General features: G+C 47.6%; 1 protein-coding gene across 1 annotated transcript; it reads left to right on the top strand.

The window, feature by feature from the left end:
* The first annotated feature begins 16,640 nt into the window (after positions 1 to 16,640).
* Positions 16,641 to 19,392, top strand: LOC123153107 (L-type lectin-domain containing receptor kinase IX.2-like). Its single transcript, XM_044572389.1, has 4 exons — positions 16,641 to 17,583; positions 17,944 to 18,372; positions 18,475 to 18,547; positions 18,840 to 19,392. Exons 1-4 carry the CDS (start codon positions 16,710 to 16,712, stop codon positions 19,390 to 19,392), a joined length of 1,929 nt encoding a protein of 642 aa, XP_044428324.1. The 5' UTR covers positions 16,641 to 16,709.
* Positions 19,393 to 20,132: the final 740 nt, after the last annotated feature.

Raw genomic sequence — 20,132 nt, 5'->3', positions numbered from 1 at the left:
CTGCGGTGGGATTCTGGGTCTTGGCCGGAGACGGTGGCGATGTATGGGTGTCTTTCAGAGGTGAGGTTGCCAGGGCGGTCGCCCTCTCCTCGGCAACTGGTTCACCGGTCCAAGCGTGCTCGGGGGTGAGCTGCTTTGCCTGCTGATGGGTCGATGTCCTTCGATCCAGGACGAGAGGGCGGGGGTGCCCTCTTCAGCGGCAGATTAGGATGGTGAACCGAGTGGCCCTGGGAGGCGACAAAGCATGGCTCTCCTCCAGCGATGATTAGCTCCCTTGTCGCGGGCGTGTCCATGTCATGATCTGTAACCGTCGTGGGCTCCGAAGTACTTTTGGGTTCTTCGGAGCTCGTTAGCTCTTCCGTAGTGCTTTGTATCCGTGTTGAGTGTATTTTCTGTTTCCTGTTGTCCTGTTGGTTGTAAGGTGTGGCATTGCTTTATATATAAAGCGGGGCGAAAGCCTTTTTCGGTATCTTACCGATATACCCATTAGTGTGGGGTTTGATACCTATTCCACGGGGTCTCTTAATAATGAGAAATGGAATGAAGATACAAATATAGAACGGATAAGAAAAGAAAACGATTCATTATGTCATTGCTATGCTATTTTTCTTAGTTTATGTTTGTTCTTATCTTCCTGTCCCTCAAAAAAGAACATCCATATTTAAGCATCATTTCTGACGGGGAGAGGGGAGATATCATCTTCTATCCTTACAGATAGATGGCCTTCGAAGATAACACATGCAACAGTATATTTGGTGCAAAAGGGTACATACTCGGTCTAAAGGGTTCATTGCCTTTGTTGGGTGCAAGCAAAGTATTTGTTTGTGTGCATGTACTGATAATCTTGTGACTATCAAGAACAAGGGGAGTGACGACCCCATTGTCTTTGTTGGGTGCAAGCAAATTATTTGTTTGTGCGCAGGTACTGCTAACGTTGTTAACTTCGTGACTCCTACTAGTTCGATAAACCTTGGTTCTTAATTGAGAAAAAATACTATCTACTACTGTGCTACATCACCTTCCCTCTTCGTGGAAATCCAACAACTCCATTGTAAATAGCAATAACCCTAAATCCTAAACTAAATATAGTGATAATATAGGCAAAAAGTAAAAGTACTAAGCCTACACCCTAAACCCTAAACCCTAAACCATATACTATAATACTTAAACCTTAAACCCGAAGACGAACTCTAAATACTAAACAATAAGTGTAATTATAGAATATGAAACTCTTAGAGCTAAAAATTAAGAATTGTAAATTTTGACCCAAATTGTAAATTCTAAATGGTAACGCTAACATAAATTGTCAAATGTAAAAAACATATAATTCAGACACATGAAAAGACATATGTTAATGGAAGTACAACATATGTGCAATTTACGTTCATGTAATAGCACTTCATAATTATTTGGCTGTGACCTCCTCCACTGCCTCCTCCCGCCTGCTGACTCATCTTTGTAACCCCCTACATCGTCACCGTTGACGTCTGATTCGTCTCAAATATATCTATAATTTTTGATTGTTTCATGCTATTATATTATTATTTTTATATGCTTTTTATATCAATTAATATTATTTTTATGGACTAACCTATTAATTTAATTCCCAGTGTCAGTTCTTATTTTCTGCTTGTTTTTTATTTCTTCGTCAATTCCCATTCTCGGGCTGAATTGCCAAGGCCCTCTAAGGAAGAGATACGGGGGAGTTATGGCATCTCCAACGCTGACCTGCAAATGAACACGATATTTATCCGAAAATCGATCCGGACCGGTGTCCCGACACTGATATGGGAGCCTACCATCCAACTCTATACCTCAAATCCGAGTCAAACAACAACGTTCCGCCAAATAGCTAACACGGTTAGTACTGCCTTCTGCCAAACATATGCGTATACGGTTGCGGATTATTATTCCAAATCGGTGTATATGTACGTATGTCCATTCTAAATAAAGAAAAGAGAGCCAAACCTTCCGCCAAACAAGTTTACTATATGGTTATTTCAGTGATTTTGTCTTTTCTGTAGAGAGCTCCTCAAATGTTATTTGACCATCAAATTTTGCAAGCCCTCATAACATTTGTTGATGATCATTTCCACAAAGTTTCAGATTTTTTCGAAATGTTTTGATATGTTTTTTTGCATGGGTGCACCGTGGGTGCACCGAGAGTGGGTGTAGAAAAACCACTCTGTATATGTACTATATCATGTTGCACCATTCTTTGGGCTGAAGCTAGCTAGTATGTATGTATTTGGAAAAAGAAAACAGAGCCTGCTAGCTTCCGCCATTTTAGCTACACCTTCCGCCATTGCTCATACACATCTTCCGCCATTTGGTGCATGGAGAGAGAGAAAGAGGAGAGAGGAGAGGGCGCAGTGTGTGGGTACGTGGCGGCTGTTGGTTCGTCATATGAATGCCTGGACTCCAGGAAATCCCTTTGTTAGTTTGCGGAAAAAGGGATGTTCGGACCAGCCCGCCGACGAATTGTTCGGATGCTTGCGGGAGGTTCAAGGGTCTGCTTTAGAGATGCCTTTATCCCTGTCAATTCTCTTCCCCTTCCCTCCACAACTCCTTTACCCCCAACCATAGGTATTTTTAGCCTCATATTCTCTCAATTCCTATTCCCTACTGTTCGACGCCATTTTGGCGGATTTTTGTTATGAAATATAAAAAAAATGGTGTCAATATGTATGCGCAAGAATGAATATGACCAAGAATAATATGTTGATATTCGTCAGAGAGGGTCATCAAGACCACGGAGCAGTGATTATTTATGTCCACACATACTTGATCTAATCAATCTGATTACCTAGGCATGCAAAGAGTTATGCATGGGCACATCTCACGTACAAGTTATGATTACGATGGAAATCCTATGCGTGCATGTAGCTAGCTCGTTGAACGTGACGAGTTAGTTGGCTTGACTATCCACGAAAGCTGATCAGGCCAGGTCCCTACGTGTCAGCCGTGACCGTGTCGGTGTGTAGGTCTAGCTGCTGCAATGCACGCACAGGGGATAAGCTTCAGAGGAGATAATGCATCTTTATCTTGTCATCTCTCCACGAGATCAGGAGCCCCGGTTCAACAACTCTGGAGCGAGACTTATCCCTTCTGGCCACACACCTGCCTATATAAGAAGCAGCCACCACGAGTCAAGGGGGACTCCCGGGGGACGCGCCCACGGCGGCAGCGTCGAGCAGATGGACGGAGGAGCCTACAGAGGAGCCCCCACTGCGCCCTCGGTGATGAAAAAAGGAAGCCAAAAGGCCACGCCAGGGAGGACCATGCGCTCGGATGACGCGCCGGCGTCCACTGCACCGTAGACGTGCTGCGACCACGACGACGACGACGCACGCCCGCCGGCAAGCCCGGCGGAGCCTTCTTCCATGCGCGCTGCCGCACACTCCATCAACCCAAGCAAGCACACGCACGCGACGCCAAGACTCAAGACTAACCTGAAAGAAATATGCCCTAGAGGCAATAATAAAGTTATTATTTATTTTTTTATAATCATGATAAATGTTTATAATTCATGCTAGAATTGTATTAACCGAAACATAATACATGTGTGAATACATAGACAAACAAAGTGTCACTAGTATGTCTCTACTTGACTAGCTCGTTAATCAAAAATGGTTATGTTTTCTAACCATGAATAATGAGTTGTTATTTGATTAACGAGGTCACATCATTAGTTGAATGATCTGATTGACATGACCCATTCCATTAGCTTAGCACCCGATCGTTTAGTATGTTGCTATTGCTTTCTTTATGACTTATACATGTTCCTATAACTATGACATTATGCAACTCCCGTTTGCCGGAGGAACACTTTGGGTACTACCAAACGTCACAACATAACTGGGTGATTATAAAGGAGTACTACAGGTGTCTCCAAAGGTACATGTTGGGTTGGCATATTTCGAGATTAGGATTTGTCACTCCGATTGTCGGAGAGGTATCTCTGGGCCCTCTCGGTAATGCACATCACATAAGCCTTGCAAGCATTACAACTAATATGTTAGTTGTGAGATGATGTATTACAAAACGAGTAAAGAGACTTGCCGGTAACGAGATTGAACTAGGTATTGGATACCGACGATCGAATCTCGGGCAAGTAACATACCGATGACAAAGGGAACAACGTATGTTGTTATGCGGTCTGATCGATAAAGATCTTCGTAGAATATGTAGGAGCCAATATGGGCATCCAGGTCCCGCTATTGGTTATTGACCGGAGACGTGTCTCGGTCATGTCTACATTGTTCTCGAACCCGTGGGGTCCGCACGCTTAAGGTTACGATGACAGTTATATTATGAGTTTATGCATTTTGATGTACCGAAGGTTGTTCGGAGTCCCGGATGTGATCACGGACTTGAGGAGGAGTCTCGAAATGATCGAGACGTAAAGATTGATATATTGGAAGCCTATGTTTGGATATCGGAAGTGTTCCGGGTGAAATCGGGATTTTACCGGAGTACCGGGAAGGTTATCGGAACCCCCCGGGAGCTAAATGAGCCATGATGGGCCTTAGTGGAAAAGAGAAGAGGCAGCCCTACATGGGCTGTGCGCCTCCCCCTTCCCCTAGTCCTATTAGGACTAGGAGAGGTGGCCGGCCCCTCTCTCTCTTTTCCCCCTCCACGAATCCTATTCCAACTAGGATTGGGGGGGGGGGGGGGGAATCCTACTCCCAGAGGGAGTAGGACTCTCCTGGTGCACCCCTTGTGGCCGGCCAGCCTTCCCCCTTTGGTACTTTATATACTGAGGTAGAGGCACCCTAGAACACACAAGTTGATCCACGTGATCTATTCCTTAGCCGTGTGTGGTGCCCCCTGCCACCATATTCCTCGATAATACTGTAGCGGAGTTAAGGCGAAGCCCTGCTGCTGTAGTTCATCAAGATCGTCACCACGCCGTCGTGCTGACGGAACTCTTCCCCGACACTTTGCTGGATCGGAGTCCGGGGATCGTCATCGAGCTGAACGTATGCTCGAACTCGGAGGTGCCGTAGTTTCGGTGCTTGATCGGTTGGATCGTGAAGACGTACGACTACTTCCTCTACGTCGTGTCAGCGCTTCCGCAGTCGGTCTGTGTTGGGTACGTAGACAACACTCTCCCCTCTCGTTGCTATGCATCACATGATCTTGCGTGTGCGTAGGAATTTTTTTGAAATTACTACGAAACCCAACAGTGGTATCAGAGCCAGGTTATTTATGTTGATGTTATATGCACGAGTAGAACACAAGTGAGTTGTGGGCGATATAAGTCATACTGCCTACCAGCATGTCATACTTTGGTTCGGCGGCATTGTTGGACGAGACGACCCGGACCAACATTACGCGTACGCTTACGCGAGACCGGTTTCCCCGACGTGCTTTGCACATAGGTGGCTTGCGGGCGACTGTCTCTCCAACTTTAGTTGAACCAAGTGTGGCTACGCCCGGTCCTTGCGAAGGTTAAAACGGAGTCTATTTGACAAACTATCGTTGTGGTTTTGATGCGTAGGTGAGATTGGTTCTTGCTTAAGCCCGTAGCAGCCACGTAAAACTTGCAACAACAAAGTAGAGGACGTCTAACTTGTTTTTGCAGGGCATGTTGTGATGTGATATGGTCAAGGCATGATGCTGAATTTTATTGTATGAGATGATCATGTTTATATAACCGAGTTATCGGCAACTGGCAGGAGCCATATGGTTGTCGCTTTATTGTATGCAATGCAATCGCGATGTAATGCTTTACTTTATTACTAAACGATAGTGATAGTCGTGGAAGCATAAGATTGGCGAGACGACAACAATGCTACGATGGAGATCAAGGTGTCGCGCCGGTGACGATGGTGATCATGACGGTGCTTCGGAGATGAAGATCACAAGCACAAGATGATGATGGCCATATCATATCACTTATATTGATTGCATGTGATGTTTATCTTTTTATGCATCTTATCTTGCTTTGATTGGCGGTAGCATTATAAGATGATCTCTCACTAAATTATCAAGAAGTGTTCTCCCTGAGTATGCATCGTTGCCAAAGTTCGTCGTGCCCAGACACCACGTGATGATCGGGTGTGATAAGCTCTACGTCCATCTACAACGGGTGCAAGCCAGTTTTACACATGCAGAATACTCAGGTTAAACTTGACGAGCCTAGCATATGCAGATATGGCCTTGGAACACGGAGACCGAAAGGTCGAGCGTGAATCATATAGTAGATATGATCAACATAATGATGTTCACCATTGAAAACTACTCCATCTCACGTGATGATCGGTTATGGTTTAGTTGATTTGGATCACGTAATCACTTAGAAGATTAGAGGAATGTCTATCTAAGTGGGAGTTCTTAAGTAATTTGATTAATTGAACTTAAACTTATCATGAACTTAGTACCTGATAGTATCTTGCTTGTTTATGTTGATTGTAGATAGATGGCTCGTGCTGTTGTTCCGTTGAATTTTAATGCGTTCCTTGAGAAAGCAAAGTTGAAAGATGATGGTAGAAGTTATACGGACTGGGTCCGTAATTTGAGGATTATCCTCATTGCTGCTCAGAAGAATTACGTCCTGGAAGCACCGCTGGGTGCCAGGCCTGCTGCTGGAGCAACACTAGATGTTATGAACGTCTAGCAGAGCAAAGCTGATGACTACTCGATAGTTCAGTGTGCCATGCTTTACGGCTTAGAATCGGGACTTCAACAACGTTTTGAACGTCATGGAGCATATGAGATGTTCCAGGAGTTGAAGTTAATATTTCAAGCAAATGCCCGGATTGAGAGATATGAAGTCTCCAATAAGTTCTATAGCTGCAAGATGGAGGAGAACAGTTCTGTCAGTGAGCATATACTCAAAATGTCTGGGTATAATAATCACTTGATTCAATTGGGAGTTAATCTTCTGGATGATTGCGTCATTGACAGAATTCTCCAATCACTGCCACCAAGCTACAAGATCTTCATGATGAACTATAATATGCAAGGGATGAACAAGACTATTCCCGAGCTCTTCGCAATGCTGAAAGCTGCGGAGGTAGAAATCAAGAAGGAGCATCAAGTGTTGATGGTTAACAAGACCACTAGTTTCAAGAAAAAGGGCAAAGGGAAGAAGAAGGGGAACTTCAAGAAGAACGGCAAGCAAGTTGCTGCTCAGGAGAAGAAACCCAAGTCTGGACCTAAGCCTGAAACTGAGTGCTTCTACTGCAAGCAGACTGGTCACTGGAAGCGGAACTGCCCCAAGTATTTGGCGGATAAGAAGGATGGCAAGGTGAACAAAGGTATATGTGATATACATGTTATTGATGTGTACCTTACTAGAGCTCGCAGTAGCACCTGTGTATTTGATACTGGTTCTATTGCTAATATTTGCAACTCGAAACAGGGACTACGGAATAAGCGGGCACTGGCAAAGGACGAGGTGACGATGCGCGTGGGAAACGGTTCCAAAGTCGATGTGATCGCGGTCGACACGCTACCTCTACATCTACCTTCGGGATTAATATTAGACCTAAATAATTGTTATTTGGTGCCAGCGTTGAGCATGAACATTATATCTGGATCTTGTTTAATGCGAGACGGTTATTCATTTAAATCAGAGAATAATGGTTGTTCTATTTATATGAGTAATATCTTTTATGGTCATGCACCCTTGAAGAGTGGTCTATTCTTATTGAATCTCGATAGTAGTAATACACATATTCATAATGTTGAAGCCAAAAGATGCAGAGTTGATAATGAAAGTGCAACTTATTTGTGGCACTGTCATTTAGGTCATATCGGTGTAAAGCGCATGAAGAAACTCCATACTGATGGACTTTTGGAACCACTTGATTATGAATCACTTGGTACTTGCGAACCGTGCCTCATGGGCAAGATGACTAAAACAATGTTCTCCGGTACTATGGAGAGAGCAACAGATTGGTTGGAAATCATACATACCGATGTATGTGGTCCGATGAATATTGAGGCTCGTGGCAGATATCATTATTTTCTCACTTTCACAGATGATTTAAGCAGATATGGGTATATCTACTTAATGAAACATAAGTCTGAAACATTTGAAAAGTTCAAAGAATTTCAGAGTGAAGTTGAAAATCATCGTAACAAGAAAATAAAGTTTCTACGATCTGATCGTGGAGGAGAATATTTGAGTTACGAGTTTGGTGTACATTTGAAAAACTGTGGAATAGTTTCGATAAAACTCACGCCACCCGGAACACCACAGCGTAATGGTGTGTCCGAATGTCGTAATCATACTTTACTAGATATGGTGCGATCTATGATGTCTCTTACAGATTTACTGCTATCGTTTTGGGGTTATGCTTTAGAGACGGCCGCATTCACGTTAAATAGGGCACCATCAAAATCCGTTGAAACGACACCTTATGAACTATGGTTTGGCAAGAAACCAAAGTTGTCGTTTCTTAAAGTTTGGGGCTGCGATGCTTATGTGAAAAAGCTTCAACCTGATTAGCTCGAACCCAAATCGGAGAAATGTGTCTTCATTGGATACCCAAAGGAGACTGTTGGGTACACCTTCTATCACAGATCCGAAGGCAAGACATTCGTTGCTAAGAATGGATCCTTTCTAGAGAAGGAGTTTCTCTCGAAAGAAGTGAGTGGGAGGAAAGTAGAACTTGACGAGGTAACTGTACCTGCTCCCTTACTGGAAAGTAGTACATCACAGAAAACTGTTCCAGTGACAACTACACCAGTTAGTGAGGAAGCTAATGATAATGATCATGGAACTTCAAATCGAGATACTACTGAACCTCGTAGATCAAACAGAGTAAGATCCGCACCAGAGTGGTACGGTAATCCTGTTCTGGAAGTCATGCTACTAGATCATGATGAACCTACGAACTATGAAGAAGCGATGGTGAGCCCAGATTCCGCAAAGTGGCTTGAAGCCATGAAATCTGAGATGGGATCCATGTATGAGAAAAAAGTATGGACTTTGGTTGACTTGCCCGATGATCGGCAAGCAATTGAGAATAAATGGATCTTCAAGAAGAAGACTGACGCTGATAGTAATGTTACTGTCTACAAAGCTCGACTTGTCGCGAAAGGTTTTCGGCAAGTTCAAGGGATTGACTATGATGACACCTTCTCACCCGTAGCGATGCTTAAGTCCGTCCGAATCATGTTAGCGATTGCCGCATTTTATGATTATGAAATTTGGCAGATGGATGTCAAAACTGAATTCCTGAATGGATTTCTGGAAGAAGAGTTGTATATGATGCAACCGGAAGGTTTTGTTGATCCAAAGGGAGCTAACAAAGTGTGCAAGCTCCAGCGATCCATTTATGGACTGGTGCAAGCCTCTCAGAGTTGGAATAAACGCTTTGATAGTGTGATCAAAGCATTTGGTTTTATACAGACTTTCGGAGAAGCCTGTATTTACAAGAAAGTGAGTGGGAGCTCTGTAGCATTTCTGATATTATATGTGGATGGCATATTGCTAATTGGAAATGATGTAGAATTTCTGGATAGCATAAAGGGATACTTGAATAAAAGTTTTTCAATGAAAGACCTCGGTGAAGCTTCTTACATATTAGGCATTAAGATCTATAGAGATAGATCAAGACGCTTAATTGGACTTTCACAAAGCACATACCTTGACAAAATTTTGAAGAAGTTCAAAATGGATCAAGCAAAGAAAGGGTTCTTGCCTGTGTTACAAGGTGTGAAGTTGAGTAAGACTCAATGCCCGACCACTGCAGAAGATAGAGAGAAAATGAAAGATGTTCCCTATGCTTCAGCCATAGGCTCTATCATGTCAATGCTGTGTACTAGACCTGATGTGTGCCTTGCTATAAGTTTAGCAGGGAGGTACCAAAGTAATCCAGGAGTGGATCACTGGACAGCGGTCAAGAACATCCTGAAATACCTGAAAAGGACTAAGGATATGTTTCTCATATATGGAGGTGACAAAGAGCTCACCGTAAAAGGTTACGTTGATGCAAGCTTTGACACTGATCCGGACGATTCTAAATCGCAAACCGGATACGTGTTTACATTAAACGGTGGAGCTGTCAGTTGGTGCAGTTCTAAACAAAGCGTCGTAGCGGGATCTACATGTGAAGCGGAGTACATAGCTGCTTCGGAAGCAGCGAACGAAGGAGTCTGGGTGAAGGAGTTCATATCCGATCTAGGTGTCATACCTAGTGCATCGGGTCCAATGAAAATCTTTTGTGACAATACTGGTGCAATTGCCTTGGCAAAGGAATCCAGATTTCACAAAAGGACCAAACACATCAAGAGACGCTTCAACTCCATCCGGGATCTAGTCCAGGTGGGAGACATAGAGATTTGCAAGATACATACGGATCTGAATGTTGCAGACCCGTTGACTAAGCCTCTTCCACGAGCAAAACATGATCAGCACCAAGGCTCCATGGGTGTTAGAATCATTACAGTGTAATCTAGATTATTGACTCTAGTGCAAGTGGGAGACTGAAGGAAATATGCCCTAGAGGCAATAATAAAGTTATTATTTATTTCCTTATAATCATGATAAATGTTTATTATTCATGCTAGAATTGTATTAACCGGAAACATAATACATGTGTGAATACATAGACAAACAAAGTGTCACTAGTATGCCTCTACTTGACTAGCTCGTTAATCAAAGATGGTTATATTTCCTAACCATGAACAATGAGTTGTTATTTGATTAACGAGGTCACATCATTAGTTGAATGATCTGATTGACATGACCCATTCCATTAGCTTAGCACCCGATCGTTTAGTATGTTGCTATTGCTTTCTTCATGACTTATACATGTTCCTATAACTATGAGATTATGCAACTCCCGTTTGCCGGAGGAACACTTTGGGTACTACCAAACGTCATAACGTAACTGGGTGATTATAAAGGAGTACTACAGGTGTCTCCAAAGGTACATGTTGGGTTGGCATATTTCGAGATTAGGATTTGTCACTCCGATTGTCGGAGAGGTATCTCTGGGCCCTCTCGGTAATGCACATCACATAAGCCTTGCAAGCATTACAACTAATATGTTAGTTGTGAGATGATGTATTACAAAACGAGTAAAGAGACTTGCCGGTAACGAGATTGAACTAGGTATTGGATACCGACGATCGAATCTCGGGCAAGTAACATACCGATGACAAAGGGAACAACGTATGTTGTTATGCGGTCTGACCAATAAAGATCTTCGTAGAATATGTAGGAGCCAATATGGGCAAACAGGTCCCGCTATTGGTTATTGACCGGAGACGTGTCTCGGTCATGTCTACATTGTTCTCGAACCCGTGGGGTCCGCACGCTTAAGGTTACGATGACAGTTATATTATGAGTTTATGCATTTTGATGTACCGAAGGTTGTTCGGAGTCCCGGATGTGATCACGGACATGACGATGAGTCTCGAAATGGTCGAGACGTAAAGATTGATATATTGGAAGCCTATGTTTGGATATCGAAAGTGTTCCGGGTGAAATCGGGATTTTACCGGAGTACCGGGAAGGTTACCGGAACCCCCCGGGAGCTAAATGGGCCATGATGGGCCTTAGTGGAAAAGAGAAGAGGCAGCCCTACATGGGCTTTGCGCCTCCCCCTTCCCCTAGTCCTATTAGGACTAGGAGAGGTGGCCGGCCCCTCTCTCTCGTTTCCCCCTCCGCGAATCCTATTCCAACTAGGATTGGGGGGGGGGGGGGATCCTACTCCCAGAGGGAGTAAGACTCTCCTGGCGCACCCCTTGTGGCCGGCCAGCCTCCCCCCTTTGGTCCTTTATATACTGAGGTAGAGGCACCCTAGAACACACAAGTTGATCCACGTGATCTATTCCTTAGCCGTGTGCGGTGCCCCCTGCCACCATATTCCTCGATAATACTGTAGCGGAGTTTAGGCGAAGCCCTGCTGCTGCAGTTCATCAAGATCGTCACCACGCCGTCGTGCTGACGGAACTCTTCCCCGACACTTTGCTGGATCGGAGTCCGGGGATCGTCATCGAGCTGAACGTGTGCTCGAACTCGAAGGTGACGTAGTTTCGGTGCTTGATCGGTTGGATCGTGAAGACGTACGACTACTTCCTCTACGTCGTGTCAGCGCTTCCGCAGTCGGTCTGCGTTGGGTACGTAGACAACACTCTCCCCTCTCGTTGCTATGCATCACATGATCTTGCGTGTGCGTAGGAATTTTTTTGAAATTACAACGAAACCCAACATAACCGTGCACACTGATTCATCTCTCTATTCTTCTTTTATCTTCTTCATCATGCAGATCGCAGATTCAAAGATCGACAGCCAAGCGAGCACTCGGCCAAGAAAGAGGCGGCACCCAGGAGAGCGTGCGCCCATGGTGGCAGCCGACGGCGCCCTCGCACAAGCAGGCCACATGTAGATGAAGCAGCAGCGACAGCTACGACCCACACGAGAAGGGCGCTCACACCGGCGGTAATGCCCCGGCCGGCCGGGGACGACACTGATCGTGTCTGCGAGGCTAGGAAGTTGCGCCGCCGGTGGTGGCGCACACCTGGCCATTTTGTGTTATGTCCAAGTCGTATGGTGCTCTTTTTTTTCTGCCCATATGATAGGTATGTTTTTTTTCTCTCTTGATGCCCAGGCGCCATGGAGACCCACACACGAGGACTCGAACGGGGCGAACACACCCGGCCGTTAGGCCGTCCACACACGCGCCGCCGCAGGGCTGCGCACGGGGAGGCGCACACAGATGGGCTGGCCGCCAGGCCGCTCTCACGCACGCGGCTGCCGCCGGCGGGCTACACACCGGAGAGGGGCGGAGATACACGGCCGCACGGCCGCCAGGCTGCACGCACACATAGGGCCAGTTCTTTTCAGCGATTCTCTCAGAATCGTCCTCCTCCCCAGCTTCTCCCAGAATCACCACTCCATAACTTTTTTACAATCCTATCTAGTTAAGGTCTAATTAGTTAGGATTGTAAAAAACATATAGAGTGGCGATTCTGGTAGAAGCTGGGGAGGGGAGCGATTCTGATAGAATCGCCCAGAAGAACTGGCCCATAAGGCTGGCCGCAAGGCCGCTCGCACGCACACACACACGGACACCTATAGATCGATTGTGCTATGTCTTTCTTTCATATTTTCTCACAAGCAATCTCTTCCACCGCATTCACAAGGTGATGGTAAGATCGGTAAGAAAAGGTATATACTTTCTTGTATTTTTCTTGTCCATCGATGAACAGGTGACATGCTGGAGACGAACAGGTCCTGCAATGGAAAGCGATAATATTATGAGCACGACATCGAGCCTTATATGGCCATGTTCGTCGAGATGGGAAATATACCATCTCGCGCCCATTTTTACAGGTCATGTGGAGGGTCTGCCCTTGTGATGAAAGATGAACAGGTCTTACGTGCGGCAACCCCGCCGAGAGAAAAGCCGATGAGATCGAACATGGCATGGGAGCCCATACGGCCATGCCGGTAGATGAAATAGAAACCACGTCCTTAGGGGAGGAGAGCCAGGAGACGCGTCGTCATCGGCGGCGTCGAGAAGCTCCCAGCAGAGACACATACGGGGCGCTCATAGGGAAGCGGTCACACAGAGGCAGCGACAGAGGCCGCGGGCACCCCGGCGACAGACCATGCGCTGCGCCTCGGTGCACTTGTAGGCCGCAGACAATGGGCCGGTGTCCGCGATGACGAGGACGTCCGCCGGCGAGGCATTCTCGCCACACGCTACAATCAACCCAAGCATCCTTCTTTGTTAACGACATGTATAATTAATCTTCTCATTTTTCCTTTCTTTTCATCTCTCGTTTCAGTGAGGAGCGACGATGGAGAGCGCGCCCCAGGGAAGGGAGAGGACCAGGAGGAGATGCGCCCCTGGCGGCAGCATCGGCAAGATCGGGACGTAGATGGCGCGTCCACGGCGGTGGCGAGTACGGACGGCGGTGGCGAGTACTGGCACCGCTGGAGATGACTGTACCGAAACAGCAAACTGCACCGACACCGCCGGAGATCGTCTATACCAAGCCTTTCATTTTCAGGTGTCATGTTCTTGGCTGGAGATGACTCGGGAGCTGTCGGAGCTCGCCAACGACGCAGCCCAACCGCTAGCCCTAACGCTGTTCTAACATGGCAGTCTACAGGTCCGCGGCGAAGAGGTTACGATGCACAGGTCACAACGAACAAGTCACCGGTGCACAGGTCCATGGCGTTCCGATCGCGGTGCACAGGTTTGGTTTCTTGCTTCCCGGATGTGACGGCGGGGCGGAGCCGGAGCTCGGTGATGACGCGGCCCGGGACTCGCTTCCCCCTTCACGGCGTACAGATCTTTGGTCGAACCAAAGTTTGCAGCGACATAATACAAGACCGGTCCCTCCTTCGAGAGGTGCACCTACCGTGGCGAACAGGTCCATGGCGTTCCGATCGCGGTGCACAGATTTGGTGTCTTGCTTCCCGGATGTGACGGCGGGGCGGAGCCGGAGCTCGGTGATGACGCGGCCCCGGACTCGCTTCCCCCTTCACGGCGTACAGATCTTTGGTCGAACCAAAGTTTGCAGCGACACAGTACAAGACCGGTCACTCCTTCGAGAGGTGCACCTACCGTGGAGAACAGGTCCTTGGCGTACAGGTCCACGGCGTTGCCAGCATACAGGTCACCCTTTGGCCTAGCACCAGCCCAAGGCAACGCGGCCTCTACAACACTACCTTTGTCTTGGCGGACCGCCTAATACTTGGCGTCTAGCAAAGACGAGGCGCCAACCACCCCAGCCACGCCATTGTGAGCGTGCGTCAGTTTTTACACTGACGCCGGTCTCCCCAAACCATTACTCCCGCAAGGTGTACCCCCTTGCACACCCCGATGAAGTAACCGGCCGTCGAGAAGTCTAAGCCAAGTGCGACCCATGCCACGCCGACAACAAATATTCCAACGCTGCCAAGACCGACGAGGCACGACGGTCTGAGGTCTACATCGACGAGCTCGCATTTTTGTCATCTTCAAGCAACGCCGCCACCCGGCGACACTCGAATCTACTCCGACTTCTACATCAACACACTTCCCCAACCCCGTCCAAGCTCCGACGAGGCGAAGCCACTTCACCGGCATGTCTCCTTCCGATGAAGCTATCCATATCTTGCCGGGCACCGACGAGGCGAAGGCAAGACACACCGTGTCTAACACCGACGAGGCGGACACCACCAGGCTGGGCACCGACGAGGCGAAGGCCGACCATCTGTCTGAGCTGACGAGGCCAGACATCTTCATCATCGGACATCGACAAGCCGGAGGGATGTGACTAAGCATCGCTGGAGCGACGGACGTACCGCTCCACTCTTCTATTCCACCACATCATCACCATCATCTACACCGAGCACATGGAGAAGATGAGACTTGAAGACGACGACCATTGCAGCAGCTTAATCGGAGGTGCTCCGCGACTTTGACTCGCGGATGTAATTAATCGGGAGCCTTCCGAGGCCCCGTGAACCAGAACCTCACATCGCCCAAGTCATATCGGCCGCGCTAGCAGGCCATGGAGCGCTTATGTAATGGAAGCTTGTAATTTTGTTTCTCAAATGAGAGATTAATAAAGTGCAAGTTTACCTATCTTTTATTTGTGTACTTAGTACACTAGCACGCCCGCATATTTATTTCCCCTGGCGCGTAGAGAGATAATAACACAATAACCATCGTTGTTTGTTATTACTTTTTGTGTCAAACACCTACTTTATTTTTTCATAACTAAACAGACAGGGAATAGTCATGGGATTTGAGACTTTGATCAACTCCCACCTTTAGCTACACATGCTCCTAGGGCGTGTTTGGTTGTCATATGCGAATTTGCATGCATTGCATGCTTGGCTTGGTCGAGCCTGACTGAGCAAAAACGGGCAAAAAACCAACATCTGAACATTGTTTGGCAGCCCACATCTAGGCTTCCTGCATTAGGGGATCAATTTTGGCATGCTGTTTGGTGTCCTGCTCTGGCTCGGCACATGCAACTACACGATGTTTGGTTGTGTGTACGGGATATGATTAAGAGTTAATAGCTACATATAACACATAGAGTTACACAATGCCATGACGACTGCGGTGGACGGTGGTGGCGACGACATAAGCAACTAGTTTGTCACGCCGCCATCGAACGCGGCGCCGCTGCCAATGTCCACTATGTCTGACGACGGCGCGGCAAACTAGTTGCTTGCGTCGTCTCCACAGAGAAAGTCCGCACGAAGGGACGAATAGAAAGGCGCCGAGGCAGATGACAGAGAAGAAAAATTGCAGTGTGCGCCCCATGACAGCGTGAGTGTAGTAGGACGAGGAAGAGGAGGCCGAAAGGAACGACGTCAGGGACGGCATCCGTGTAGTAGGGCACCGCGAGGAGGCCGAAAGGAACGACGTCGTGGACAACACCAGTGTATACTAGCTCGCATCGCATTGGCATACTCTCGTGCAAGGGGGCTATCATGTGCGCTTGATGTGGGTCAACTCAGACTGGCTGGCTGAAACTGCTGATTTGGCAGTTTCTAGCAGACTTGACTAGAAGCTACTTTAAACATCATGCGATGCGGGCCAAACTGTGGACACAGAACAGCTTATGTATTTTGTTCCCACGCAAGTCTGGTTGGGCAGGGCAACCAAACACCCCCTAGCACATCTATTAAAGCGGGACGTGGTCACGTGGCTAGAATAGTGAGTAGCCGGAGGTGGTGGATCCATGAGCGAGCGGGCCTAGCCAAAAGTTAGACTACTCGAGTGGCTGGAATTATGGTGGTCGTCTCGCCTGCAACCTCACGTCTCGGCATCATCCTCGCCGGCTGCTTGTTCTCTTTCCTCCTATCCCACGATCATGTCGTCATTGCCCACGCGGCAACCGCCTCACCGGCGCCGCCGCTTTCCTTCAGCTTCGACTTCGCAAACACCTCCGACTACAGTTTACAAGACCTCCGGTTCGAGGGCGACGCCGCCCTGAACGGTGACCTGGTCGACCTCACCTGCAACTCCGTAGAGTCCAAGGAGAGCTATTACTGCAAGGGCCGGATGTCGTACAACCACCCGATTCCCTTGTACGACAAGAGCACCGGCGAAGTGGCCAGCTTCGCCACAACCTTCATCTTCGCCATTCACTTGATACCCAACAGGACCAAGAAGGGGGACGGCCTGACCTTCTTCCTCTCCACCTACCCGTCAAGATTACCGCCGGAGTCGTCCAGCAATCTCCTTGGCCTCATCAGCAGTAGCGACACTAGCGCCGTCGGCGAAGACCGGTTCGTCGCCGTTGAGTTCGACACTTACAGCAACCCATGGGATCCCACGGGAGCCTCCGATCACATCGGCATCGACCTCAGCTCCGTCACCTCGGTGAGCACCACCAGGTTGCCCAGCTACAGCCTCAATGGCACCATGACGGCGACCATCACTTTTGTCAACACCACCCGGACGCTGGAGGCCATCCTGCACTTTGATTATTCCAATCATTCTCTTGCCGCCGCTCGGGTGAAGACGCAGTTGCCTGATCCTCTCGATGCCTTGCTCCCTCCGGTGGTGGCGGTTGGGTTCTCTGCGGCCACCGGTGGAAACACTGAGCTGCATCAGATACACTCTTGGTCATTCAACTCAACTATGGCACCGAGAGCCAGAGGTACGTACGGATTTTCCGAATTTCCAGAAATACTGCTAGTTACTACTAGTAAAACAAAAGCAGCTAGCATATCATAGACGAATGTCATGTTTCAGTATATACACATGTATACATGGAATTTCGGGTACTTATCACCTACAGAAACACATACAGAAACACCTACGGAAACACCTACATGGGCTAACAATGTCCAACCAGAGCAAGGCCAAGTGCACGCTACCAAAGGTAGGGAACCAGCTTCAACATATATTGATCCTATATTTCTCGTGTCTTTTTCTGAAAGTGCCCTGTATCGGCGATGTCATCGCAGCTTGCAGACGAGATATCCAGGCTTAATTTTGCATTGCTTTCCTTCAACAGGTCGTGACAATTCATTGATCATCGGAGGAGCCGTCGTTGTTGCGTTGGCCCTGGTGGTGATAATTTGGTCAATCCTATCATGGTGTAGGTGGACACGCACGCGCGATTCCTTTGGGACCGGAACTCGTCTTAAACGATTCGAGTACCGCGAAGTGTCCACCGCCACCGACGGATTCTCCGACAAGAAGAAGATCGGAGCCGGTGGCTTCGGCGTGGTATACAGTGGGAGCCTCAAGGCCGACCAACCGGTGGCCGTGAAGAAGATCCTCAAGGACTCGAGGGGAGAATTCAAGGACTTCCTCGCAGAGCTGGACGCCGTCGGCCGAACGGGCCACGGTAACGTGGTCAGGCTCGAAGGCTGGTGCTGCAGCATAAACAATTTCATGTTTTGGTGCTTGCACAGACAGAACGTCAAGCTCTTCCTCGTCTATGAACTTGTGCCTACCTTGTGGATGATTTATTGTTAATAAGATGGCCGTATGCATCATGCTGATGCAGAGGCCGGGGATCCCCCCCTTTTCGAAAAAAAAAATGAACTTGTGCCTAATGGCAACCTCCACGAGCACCTGCACGAAAGGCCTGAAGTACTGTCATGGGCAAGGAGGTATGGCCGGCCCGGAGACATACTTAGTATTCTCTCTGTTTCAAAATACTTATCGTAGTTTTAGTTCAACTTTCGTTTCATTTTTTTTTCCTTCAGTTGTAGTAACATGCATGGGTCCATGGTATGATTGCATGTCTATATCAATATCAGGGTTCGAGTGCATGCATGGTTGCTGTTGTCGCTCCTATATATCTTCTGTTTTTGTCTTTCAAAAAAAGAAAACTCTTTGATAAAATCGTATGTCGTGGAACCCAACAAAATGATATGTGCTGTGTGTGGAAAAATATTGCAGGTACAAAATAGTGAAGGGCATAGGGTCCGCTCTTCATTACCTCCACCACCTATGCAAGCCATGCATCTTGCACAGAGATATCAAACCAAGCAACATACTCCTGGACCATGATTTCAATGCCAAGCTTGGCGACTTTGGGCTGTCGAGGGTCGCCCAATACGACGACGACACATCACTGATTACGGCAGTGGCCGTTGGGACCGTGGACTACATGGATCCACTGTGCAAGAAACATGGACAGGTCAAGCTGCGCCCTAGCTCCGACGTCTACAGCTTTGGGATCGTCCTGCTAGAGATATTGCATGGAGAAAATAACCCGGACCTTCTCCGGAAGCTCCATAGAGATCAGCCAGAAACATTTGTGAGTGATGCTGCCGACAAGAAGCTGGATGGCCAGTTTGACAAGATAGAGATGGAGCGCGTGATTGTCCTCGCCCTCCAGTGTTGTGACCTAGATGAGAGCCAACGGCCTTCAATGGCTGCTGCAATGCTATTCCTGGAGAACGGCGGAGAGTTGCCCCCTGCTACACCCGATCGATCAAAGCCACCATAGCTAGTACTGCTCCTGCCTAGCTAGCTAGGGAGCTCTCCTCGACAACTTTGATTTTAGTAGTCGATCGTCTCGTCACTTTGAGTATCATTTCGGCCCCTGGAGGGTCTGTAATGTGCAAGTACACTTTGGTGTCTTCTTTTCTCACAAAAACTATGGTTGTGATTTGGAACTTAATCTGTGTTGTTGTGTTTCCACCCTGGAGTTCATTGTGATGTTTCTATCAACAACTAGCAATGCAGCCCATGAAAATGAGCGGATAACGTCTTAATCGTCTATTTTTCTGTTGAGAATTTTGTTCATGTGCGTGGGACAAAATTTGCACTCCTAAGATTTCAGGTGGGTTAGGAGGTGAAAAACATGGATGCACAAAACTTTTGCCTCGTGCGGAAATTCGCTTACAAGTTCCTGCATCCACCAAGCTTAATTGCCTTGGAAAGACCTGATCTTGCATCACTTACCTCTACATATCCATCTAGGGAAGAATAATTGTCAGTGACTTTCTTTTGGCTTGTCTGGCTAAAACCTGAATCGCTTGCTGTAGTCTTTCCCGCACTCTTGTTCAGCCACACCCAACCAAATGCCATGGTGGCAACAATCATGCAGGATGGGCTCAAACTTGGTCTTCGTAATCGTCTAACCTCAATTGATGCACATGAACTAGTCTCCTTGAGTTTTTTGCCGCAGGAATGTGTGCTCTCCACTGCCACAGCCCACAGACCAACTGAGACTACTGAACGGTG

This window comes from Triticum aestivum, chromosome 7A (assembly GCF_018294505.1).
Source record: "Triticum aestivum cultivar Chinese Spring chromosome 7A, IWGSC CS RefSeq v2.1, whole genome shotgun sequence".
In the NCBI taxonomy this organism is placed as follows: domain Eukaryota; kingdom Viridiplantae; phylum Streptophyta; class Magnoliopsida; order Poales; family Poaceae; genus Triticum; species Triticum aestivum.
Note: the sequence above shows the minus strand (reverse complement) of the source record. Positions and strands in the feature narration are given on the sequence as shown.

Excerpts from the sequence above, each read along its gene's own strand:
- LOC123153107 (XM_044572389.1), top strand. The coding sequence starts at position 16,710 with ATGGTGGTCGTCTCGCCTGCAACCTCACGTCTCGGCATCATCCTCGCC. Across the intron at positions 17,584-17,943 it reads TATGGCACCGAGAGCCAGAG|GTCGTGACAATTCATTGATC; the intron begins GTACGTACGGAT and ends TTCCTTCAACAG. Across the intron at positions 18,373-18,474 it reads CGTCAAGCTCTTCCTCGTCT|ATGAACTTGTGCCTAATGGC; the intron begins ATGAACTTGTGC and ends TCGAAAAAAAAA.